At 46.3% G+C, this 10076-nt stretch overlaps 1 protein-coding gene across 2 annotated transcripts; it reads left to right on the forward strand.

The window, feature by feature from the left end:
• Positions 1–1095: 1095 nt before the first annotated feature.
• MTFMT (mitochondrial methionyl-tRNA formyltransferase) lies at positions 1096–9622 on the forward strand. 2 transcript variants are annotated; one of them, XM_073304334.1, is made up of 9 exons: positions 1096–1347; positions 2521–2733; positions 3468–3590; positions 4328–4430; positions 5314–5389; positions 5922–6013; positions 6761–6842; positions 8515–8597; positions 8763–9622. In XM_073304334.1, the coding sequence occupies exons 1-9, from the start codon at positions 1127–1129 to the stop codon at positions 8994–8996; spliced, it is 1227 nt and encodes a 408-aa protein (XP_073160435.1). In that variant the 5' UTR covers positions 1096–1126; the 3' UTR covers positions 8997–9622. The 2 variants fall into 2 exon arrangements, with proteins under 2 accessions (XP_073160435.1, XP_073160436.1); XM_073304335.1 differs by lacking the exons at positions 5922–6013; positions 6761–6842.
• The last annotated feature ends 454 nt before the right edge of the window (positions 9623–10076 follow it).

Consider the following 10076-nt stretch of genomic DNA (forward strand, 5'->3'; position numbering starts at 1 on the left):
CCGGGGTGAGGCCAGTAATGAGGGGTTCAGGGTGTGGGAGGGGGCTCCGGGCAGGGGGTGGGGGAGGGGGGGAGGGCTCTGGCTGGGGGTGCGGGCTCCGGGGTGAGGCCAGTAATGAGGGGTTCAGGGTGTGGGAGGGGGCTCCGGGCAGGGGGTGGGGGAGGGGGGGAGGGCTCTGGCTGGGGGTGCGGGCTCCGGGGTGAGGCCAGTAATGAGGGGTTCAGGGTGTGGGAGGGGGCACCGGGCAGGGGGTGGGGGTGGGGGTGCGGGAGGGGGTGAGGGCTCTGGCTGGGGGTGCGGGCTCCGGGGTGAGGCCAGTAATGAGGGGTTCAGGGTGTGGGAGGGGGCTCCGGGCAGGGAGGGGGGGAGGGCTCTGGCTGGGGGTGCGGGCTCCGGGGTGAGGCCAGTAATGAGGGGTTCAGGGTGTGGGAGGGGGCTCCGGGCAGGGGGTGGGGGAGGGGGGGAGGGCTCTGGCTGGGGGTGCGGGCTCCGGGGTGAGGCCAGTAATGAGGGGTTCAGGGTGTGGGAGGGGACACCGGGGAGGGGGCTCCGGGCAGGGGGTGCGGGAGGGGGTGAGGGCTCTGGCTGGGGGTGCGGGCTCCGGGGTGAGGCCAGTAATGAGGGGTTCAGGGTGTGGGAGGGGGCTCCGGGCAGGGGGTGCGGGAGGGGGTGAGGGCTCTGGCTGGGGGTGCAGGCTCCGGGGTGAGGCCAGTAATGAGGGGTTCAGGGTGTGGGAGGGGGCTCCGGGCAGGGGGTGGGGGAGGGGGGGAGGGCTCTGGCTGGGGGTGCAGGCTCCGGGGTGAGGCCAGTAATGAGGGGTTCAGGGTGTGGGAGGGGGCTCCGGGCAGGGGGTGCGGGAGGGGGGGAGGGCTCTGGCTGGGGGTGCAGGCTCCGGGGTGAGGCCAGTAATGAGGGGTTCAGGCGCGGGAGGGGGCTCCGGAGAAAGGAGGCTCCAGCCGGGGGTCTCAAGCTTCTGCGGCCCTGTCCAGCCCTCGGAGCCCCGCCCCGCCTCGCCTCCCAGGCCACGCCCCCTCCTCAGGCCCCTCCCATCGCCAAGTCCCCGCGAGCCATGACGTCATCGCGCTAGGCCGTGCTCGGGCGGTGTGCGTGGCGTGTTTGCGTCACTATGAGACCCGACGCCGGAAGCGGGAGCGGTTGGGCCTTGGGGCTCCGCGGCTCGCGCTCGGGCAGCATGAGGGGACGGCTGCTGCGGGCTTGGCGGGAGGGAGCCGCCGCCCGCGGGCTGGCCGAGCTCGGGGTCCCCCGGGGAAAGCCACCGTGGCGGGTGCTGTTCTTCGGCACCGACGACTTCGCCGCCGAGTCCCTGAGGGCGCTGGAGGCCGCCAGGTGCGGGGGGGGGGGGGGCAGAGAAGGGAGGACCATGGGGAGGGGGGTGAGCGGGTCCATGGAAGGGTTGGGGGGAGACCGTGGGGGTGGGAGGAAAGGAGGCGGGGACCAGGGGAGGGGAGGATGGGGAGAAGGGGGGGCGGATGGGTGGGGGGGCTGGCGAGGGAGGGACCGAGGAGGGAGGACCATGGGGAGGGGGGTGAGCGGGTCCATGGAAAGGTTGGGGGGAGACCGTGGGGGTGGGAGGAAGGGAGGTGGGGGACCAGGGGGAGGGTGAGCAGGGACCGGGGGAGGGGAGGATGGGGAGAAGGGGGGTGGATGGGTGAGGGGGCTGGCATGGGAGGGACCGAGGGGGGAGGACCATGGAAGGGTTTGGGGGAGACCGTGGGGGTGGGAGGAAAGGAGGCGGGGACCAGGGGAGGGGAGGATGGGGAGAAGGGGGGTGGATGGGTGGGGGCGCTGGCGAGGGAGGACCATGGGGAGGAGGGTGAGTGGGGACCATGGAAAGGTTGGGGGGAGACTGTGGGGGTGGGAGGAAGGGGACCAGGGGGAGGGTGAGCAGGGACCGGGGGAGGGGAGGATGGGGAGAAGGGGGGTGGATGGGTGGGGGGGCTGGCATGGGAGGGTGGGAAGGGAGGGACTGAGGAGGGAGGATCATGGGGAGGGTGGTGAGTGGGGACCATGGAAAGGTTGGGGGGAGACCGTGGGGGTGGGAGGAAGGGAGGTGGGGGACCAGGGGGAGGGTGAGCAGGGACCGGGGGAGGGGAGGATGGGGAGAAGGGGGGTGGATGGGTGGGGGGGCTGGCATGGGAGGGTGGGAAGGGAGGGACCGAGGAGGGAGGATCATGGGGAGGGTGGTGAGTGGGGACCATGGAAGAGTTGGGCAGTGGGCTGGGGCGGTAACGGGGTTGAGAGGGGAGGTTGTGAAGGGGTGGGAGACTGTGAGGGAGGGAAGTGGAGACAAGCAGGAGGGTGAGACGGGACTGGGGTGAGGACGATGGGCAGCAGGGGTGGTGGTGAGGGGCCGTGAGGTGGGGTAGGTTGGGGTGCCTGGGGGAGCAGAAAGAAAGGAGCAGCTGTTTCTCTACCTGTTGTTCGTAGAGAGGCTTTGCCTTCCCTTCCTAGCTGTGCTGGTCACTCACTGGCATATGCCGCCTTGTCGTTCTGCCACAGGGAGCCCAGGGAGGAGCCGCTCATAGACAGGCTGGAGGTGGTGACTCTGCCATCCCCTTTGCCGAGGGGTCTTCCTGTGAAAAACTGCACCAAACAGTTTCAACTCCCAACCCACGAATGGCCGGATACAGGACCCAATGGCCAGTTTGATGTCGGGGTGGTGGCATCGTTTGGGCGTCTTCTGAGTGAGGACCTCATTCTTCAGTTTCCATAGTAAGTCAGACATGATGGAGCAGCAGCATGTTTTCGGGTATGATATGTTTCTTGTCATCTAGCCTTTGGTTACAGTAGCATGTGAAAAGACCATCTGAGCTTTGGGTCTTTTGCATTCTGAAGAATCCCTTTAAAGGGACAGCATCAACTCAAAAAATCAGTCATTTTTCAAAAAAAGTTTCATTGCAAGAGTCATTGCAATGCTAAGCTTGTTGCTGAGTTCTGCAGCAGATTTTTATGGCTTTGAACATCACAAGCTCTGCAAACTGTGAAAACTAATTATGCAGAAAGGCTATCAAATGTGCAAAGTTAATAAACTGAACAAAATAGCGAAATTTATTTTCTTGAATCTGTTCCAGTTAGCTTGGGTGCTGCTTGTAACAATAGTAGATTCAAAAACAAAAACGTTGACATATAGAAATGACTTAAAAAAAGTTGGAGGTCCTTGTAAATATGTGGTATGTTCCCCTTACTACTTCTGTTCCCATTCCTGTGTTCACTTGTTGCCAGACATTAAAGCTGTATTGTGTAAATATGACTCTAAAATGGCTGCTTTGCTCTTAGGATTGGCATTTTAAATATGACTTCGTGAAACTGATTGAATTTTCAATACATCTGAAGAGCTAAAACATGTTTTTATAAGAGGGAAGTTCAGTATAATAAATGGTTAATACCCATTCATATGTGTTACAGAATTACTGGTCCTATTCTAATTTTAAAATATTCTGATTCAGTGGCATCTTGAATGTCCATCCTAGCTATCTCCCAAGGTGGCGTGGCCCTGCACCGATAGTCCACGCAGTGCTTCATGGTGATACAGTAACTGGGGTGACAATTATGCAAATTAAGCCTAAAAGGTACAGCAAACATTTTAAAAAAGATTCAATCACTGCAATGTCTGCCTTTAACAAATATTAAGTTAATACTGTGTTGAATATTCATTCTTTTTAAGTTAAATAGTATTGACGTTAATTTCATTTAATTAAAATGCATCTATGCACCCATACAGATGGTTTCATATTAAGTACTTTCAAACAGTTCAGAAGTTTTACCTGAACTGCTGTGACTCATCATGTATATAGCTTGTGAGTGGACAAATTGATTTATCACAGCTGTCTGTTAAGCACTTGGTGCTGTACAAGTCAAAAATAGCATGAGATCTGCAGGACTACCGATCTCAACTCAACTGTGCAGTGAAACTGGTAAATTACCTCTCTCCTCTGATCTGCTTTTCTAGATGCTATATGGTGTACTCACAGGTTCTACAAACTTGTTCATTTCTGAAACTGAACATAAAATGAAATGGCATAGTGTACTGAGTACATTAAAAGGTTCATGCTGTGCCCCTTTACTGTGGACCTGTCTGTTTTTTAGCTATACTAGAGGAATATTCTTCCTGTCCTACTTCTGTTGGATAACATATCTCAACAATGTATGAAATTCACCTTGAATATTTCAGGCCATTTTTCTTTTGAGGTGAAGCACTTGGAATTGTAAGTCCAATATTCAGACCAAAATTGTACACGAGAGCTAGTGTGAATGAAGTGATAGTCCACTAGAGGAAGAAGCTAACGCATATGTTTTTTGTTTTTAGGTTTGATGTAGGTCCAATTATTAAGCAGGAAAAGTTTGCTGTTCCTTCTCAGTGCACAGCAAAAGAACTAGAAGCAATATTATCAAAGTTGGGTGCAAACATGGTAAACCTACGCAAGTAACTGTCCACTTTATTCATTGCATTGTCCTCAGTTTCCATTCTGAGAAGCATTCCTTGTTATGAGCTATTTGTAAATGCATTAGAAAACAAAGGCGTACATTCCCTCAATACACAAACCTAACTGCTTTTAATGCTACCATGATTTAACTGCAAGCTTTGACAGGAAAATAGATATAGGTGGTCTGAAATTTGGCAGTTCTGAGCATCCTGCGTTGCTGAAAAGATGCATTGGCAGTATTGGTGTCCCAGTCTGTTAACTGGTTCCAGTGGACACTAGTTCTGGTTTAACTGTCCAGAACACAGGCACTGTCTTTTATTTTTCGGGGTTGGGTGATCCACACCCATTCCACCAAGAGGCCCTGCTCCCACTCCACCCGTCCCCCAAGGCCCCATCCTCACTGTGCCGCCTACCCACTGCTAAACAGCTGTTCAGGGGTGGCTGGTGGGTATTGAGAACCCACTATTTTTTTTCTGTGGGTGCTCCAGCTCTGGAGCACCCATGGAGTCAGCGCCTATGTCCAAAGAACAACTTTTTAAACACACTGTATGAATACTCAGGCTGACACTGCTTCCATTGAAATCAGTGGCAGATTTTTCATTTGATTTTACACCCAGTGACACTAGCAGGCTAGCTGCCAGCATAAGGTTGAGGAATTTTCAATTTTAATTGGAAAAAATTAGTTTATAGCACAGTTAAGTGTGTTCTTAGTTCAGTGAAATGAGTTTCTTTTGAGCTTTTAGAAAGTTGGACTGATCAAAATGTTTGAGGCTTTAAAAGTCTTGGAGGAATGCTACTGGCAATATATCTAATATGCTCATGTGCTATTTAAATTTGTTCTGTACAAAGCCTTTTTTTTGTTTTGCAGCTCATTTCAGTTTTGAAAAACTTACCTGAAAGTTTAAAAAACAAAAGGGAGCAACCAAATGAAGGAGTAACATTTGGTAGGTACTGAGTATTTAATGCAAATTGTATGTTTTTCTTTTTTTTTTTTTTCAATATTACCTGGGTATAGAATTCAGTTCCTGTGATCCTACATTGTGTTTTTTGGGCACTCTTGTATGTGTTGGTTCTTATTTAGGGCTGTGTCTGTATCTCTTGAAATCAACAGAAAACTTCCAATGACTTCTGTGTTAAAGGATTAACATCATGGGGGAGGCTGGGGGTAGAACACTGCAGAATCTTTCCTTAGATTCCAGGAGTAACAATTTTCTGACAGCCCCTGCAACCACTAAAGTAAAGACTACATCTCAAGATTCTAATCGGTTTCATGCTGTTCCTGTCTGCGTTACCAGAAAATTAACTCTTCGGCTTGAGCATAGGTGGTGTTAACTTGTGTGATCTTCTAGTGCTGGTGGTGCAACAAGAAGACAGACTTAAATGCTTTTAATGGCTTTACAAATTACACTTATTCAGTTGTAAATAAACACAAAGCAAAAATATAAAGTCTCTTTTTTTTGCTTTGCTTTTTTCTAGCTCCTAAAGTCACTGTTGCTATGAGTTGTATAAAATGGGAAGAACAAACTCCTGAGCAGATATTACGACTACAACGTGCCATAGGAGCTATAGTAAGACAAAACAAATAATTTTTTAGAAGCTTTCCTATAAGATAAATCTTACCCTAATTGGGTGTTGATGCTTTAGCCTTTTAAATGGTGGATTGGCTCTTTTTAGAGAGGCAAAGCAGTCACATTGCATGAGGATAGGACATGGATCCAAGAACATCTCCTGAGTTCTAATGCTGGCTCTGTTAACTTACTGTGACCGTGCCAAGTTATTTAACTTCTCTGCTTCAATTTCCCTGTCAGTAAAATGGGGATATGTGTGGTACTTCAGAGAGTGCATTCATTCAGAGGAATGATGCTATATTTGTGAAGTACTGAGTAAAGTTATGGTTAACTGTTTTAAAGGATGCAAATGTATCCTTCAGATATTAACTACAAACATACCAGGTTTGTGTACACACATTTCTTGTTTGTGAAGCGTTAAAATTTCACAGGTATAGGAGTTCTTGAGTTCTCCATCCAAGTGTATTTAGGTATTTATCATGCACTGTTAGTGCTAGAGTAATTTTTTTTTAATATGTAGCTTAATATGGTTGTAAAGAAGTTTGAGAGGAAGGAATAGGAGAAGAACAAAAAAGATCAGATGCTTATATGCATGATGACCTGTAGACAGTCCACCCGACCAGGAATAGTTCCTAAACCTTTGCCTTAGAGCTGTTTACCACACTTTTCACATGAAAAAACACAGTAATTGACGGAGACTCCTGTAGAAACGTTCTCAGTTTGTCATATCTCCTTATGTATTTCCAGCTTCCATTGCAGACATTGTGGATGGGAAATACTGTTAAACTTCTGGATTTTGTGGAAGTGCATAACATCCGTAGCTTTGCTGGTATTTATTATAATTTGTTAACATTTTCTGCTACATGATTTTACAGACCCTGAAAGTGATTTAATTTAATTGGAAGTGAACATGAAGCTATGCTAGGCGACAGTTACATGATGCAAGTTTTTAACTAGGAGTCTAGTGGAATTAAACAAGACTAAATATTCTCATCTAAATGCATAGAAACTTATAAATTGCTCTCAATGTATTTTTATTAATGACTTGGATAATGCTGTGAAGAATGTGCTTATAAGATTTGCAGATGACACCAAGGGGAGGCAGGGGAGAGGGGTTGCAAACACTTCAGGATTAGAATGGAAAATGATCTTGACAAATTGGAGAGTTGGTCTGAAATCAACAAGATGAAATTCAGTAAAGACAAATGCAGTGTACTACCTTTAGGAAGGAGAAGCCAAATGCATAAATCCAAAATGGGGAATAACTGTTAGCAGTACTATTGCCTAGCCAAAGGACTTGGGGGTTATAGTGGATCACAACCTGAATATGAGTCAATATGATGCAGTTACAAAAAAAGGCTATTGTCGTTCTGAGGTGTATTAACAGGACTGTCGTATTTAAGAGACAGGAGTTAATTGTCCCACTCTACTTGGCAATGATAAGGACTCAGCTGGAGTTCTGTTCCCAATTCTGGGTGCCACACTTTTTAGGAAAGATGTAGATAAATTGGAGAGAGAGTCCAGAGGAGAGCAACAGAAATGATAAAATGTTTAGAAAACCTGACCTATGAGGAAAGTTTAAGTCTGAATATGCTTAGTCTTGTTAAAAAAAAAAAAAAAGCTGAGTGGGGGGACTGGATAACTGTCTCAAATACATTAAGGGCTGTTATAAAGAGGATGATGATCAGTTGTTCATCTCTACTGAAGGTAGGACAGGATGTAATGGGCTTAATCTGCAGGAAGAGAGACTTAGGTTAGGTAGTAGGAAAAACTTTCTAACTCTAAGTGTAATTGAGTTCTGGAATAGGGTTCCAAAGGAGGCTTTGGAATCCCCATTGTTGGAGGTCTTTAAAAACAGATTGGACCAACACCTGTCGGTGATGGTCTAGGTTTACCTAGCCCTGCCTCTGCATAGGTGGCTAGACTAGATGACCTCTTGAGGTCCCTTCCAGCCTTCCATTTCTATGATTCTATTATTTTCTGTGTCTGGTAAAATTAATAGTTATAGGCGTAGACCTGTTGAGCCTGGGTCATCCATAGGGAAGGCCAGCCTCTCTTTTGTGTTTCCTGAAATCCTCTCTCAGGGGAGATGGGTAACATCCAGAAGAAGTTAATGGTACCTCTAGTATCTACTCTACTGCAGTGACTGTTTTGTTTGGGGACCTATTAGAAAGCAGTGTACTGCAGAGTGTGGCTTCACTAAGTCCCCTAGAGAGCAAACATGCCGTTATTACTACAAGGGAGCTTATGCATACTTTTGGAAAAGTTGGGGACCATGTTAGATATTTTCTGTTACTTATGGGACACTTTCACCCCTTACTCTGACTTGCTTCTCTCTGCTATATATCATAAAGAACAATGAGGTTTTTTGTGCAAACCGGTAACTGTCATAACTTTTTTACATAACTGTCTAGTTTCAGAGACAGGCATAAAAATAAGTTTCATGTTTTTTACTCTTATTCAGTAGCGTGAAAATGCAAGAAGTTCCTATTTGTTTGCAGATCAACTATTAAATGAGCATGGAATTGTTCCAGGATCAGTATTATACCATAAATCGTCACAGACGTTGGTGGTACGTTGCAAGGTATGTTTTCTGCCTTTGCTTTCTATTCAGGGTTCTGAAGATGATTTTTAGACTGCTACCTCTGTTTTTAATAATCTGCACCCTAACATAAGAATGATCAGACTTTAACAAACTTAGCTAGTAGATAGAGTCCTTAGTGTGTGCATCTTTTATCTTCCTTTCTAGGAAGGCTGGGTCGGAGTCAAAACTGTCATTTTAAAGAAGAAGCTTACAGCTGCTGACTTCTATAATGGGTACTTACATCCCTGGTTCCAGCAGAATTCAAAAACTCTTTATAGGGACTGCAGATTTCATACTCTCAAACTTACCACAGTGAAGAAGACTGAAAGAAAAGGAAATGGTGGTGCACAATATAAAACAAAGTGCATGAAATTTGTCAAACAGGATGGCTGTAAATGAATAGAAACATTAAGTATTTCATCGTCCATTACAATAAATGAAGCAGGAATTTCTTTAAGGGCGCTTCAACTGCAAAGTGTGTGATATTGGTATCATCAGCCAAGAAGATTTCTTCATTACTCTTTTACGAAGCACTATGTTTTATTCCTTAAGAGAAGAGCACACGTTAGTGAATGCCTAACTAAGACAATGAATAACCCTGTTTCTATTGTTAGACAATTTAAATTTTGTGTAAAAAATAATTTAAAAGCTTGATTTTTTTTTTCCAACGTAGCTTTGTCAGAGGGTAGATCAATATAGTTCTGTTTAATTATGCTTATCTGACAAACTTAAAGTAGTTTGTCCTTAAATGGCATAGGAAATTAATGAGAAACACTTTTTTACCTGCAAGGTCCTGTTTGTGTGAAACAAAACCTATTTTGGTAAGTAATATCTGCCAAAATCCTACTGGATCCAGATATTTATTTGTACAAAGGCATATGGTAATTGTGTAGTATTTCAGGCTCAGATTTGTAACTTTTCGTTAGTGGAACATTTTCAAGTGAAGTCCACAAGTGGGAATTGTCCAGGAGGATAATATTGGTAATTTTGCATGCTTTTATCTAAAATAAACTAGAGAACACAAAGCAGAAATTTAGCCTCTAAATCAATACCCACTGGAATTAGAATTGTTCTCTTAGAGTACACACCATTTGACTAGTGTTTGGCTGGATGACGGCCATCCAGAGAAGTTGTGTGTCTAATGGAAGAAAAGCTAGTACAATTTTGGCACTGAACACGTACATTGAATTAACTGTTTGTTTATGGTCATTCAAACATTTTGATGTTTGTAGAATACAGGAAACAGTATTTTGTTCTGATAATGTTTTGGGAAAATGTAGAAGGCTTTATTGCTTCATCTGGATGCAGGGATATCTGTTGATTAATGACAGCAGTCTGGAATGCTTTTCTGTCCAGGCTTATCACACAGATCTTTCAAAAACCCACTTTAGTGCTTGACATTAGAGGAAACAGCCAGAAGTTTAGTACTTTCTTTTAAAGAAAAACTTTTTTCTACCAGATGAGTGTCAATTTTTAAAG

Source organism: Lepidochelys kempii, chromosome 10, assembly GCF_965140265.1.
Source record: "Lepidochelys kempii isolate rLepKem1 chromosome 10, rLepKem1.hap2, whole genome shotgun sequence".
NCBI classification, from domain to species: Eukaryota; Metazoa; Chordata; order Testudines; family Cheloniidae; genus Lepidochelys; species Lepidochelys kempii.

What these genes read in the sequence shown, in the direction of transcription:
- MTFMT (XM_073304334.1), top strand. Translation starts at nt 1,127, where the DNA reads ATGAGACCCGACGCCGGAAGCGGGAGCGGTTGGGCCTTGGGGCTCCGC. An exon ending in AAATGAAGGAGTAACATTTG is followed by an intron (nt 5,390 to 5,921) that starts GTAGGTACTGAG and finishes GCTTTTTTCTAG; the next exon opens with CTCCTAAAGTCACTGTTGCT. An exon ending in AACGTGCCATAGGAGCTATA is followed by an intron (nt 6,014 to 6,760) that starts GTAAGACAAAAC and finishes ATGTATTTCCAG; the next exon opens with CTTCCATTGCAGACATTGTG.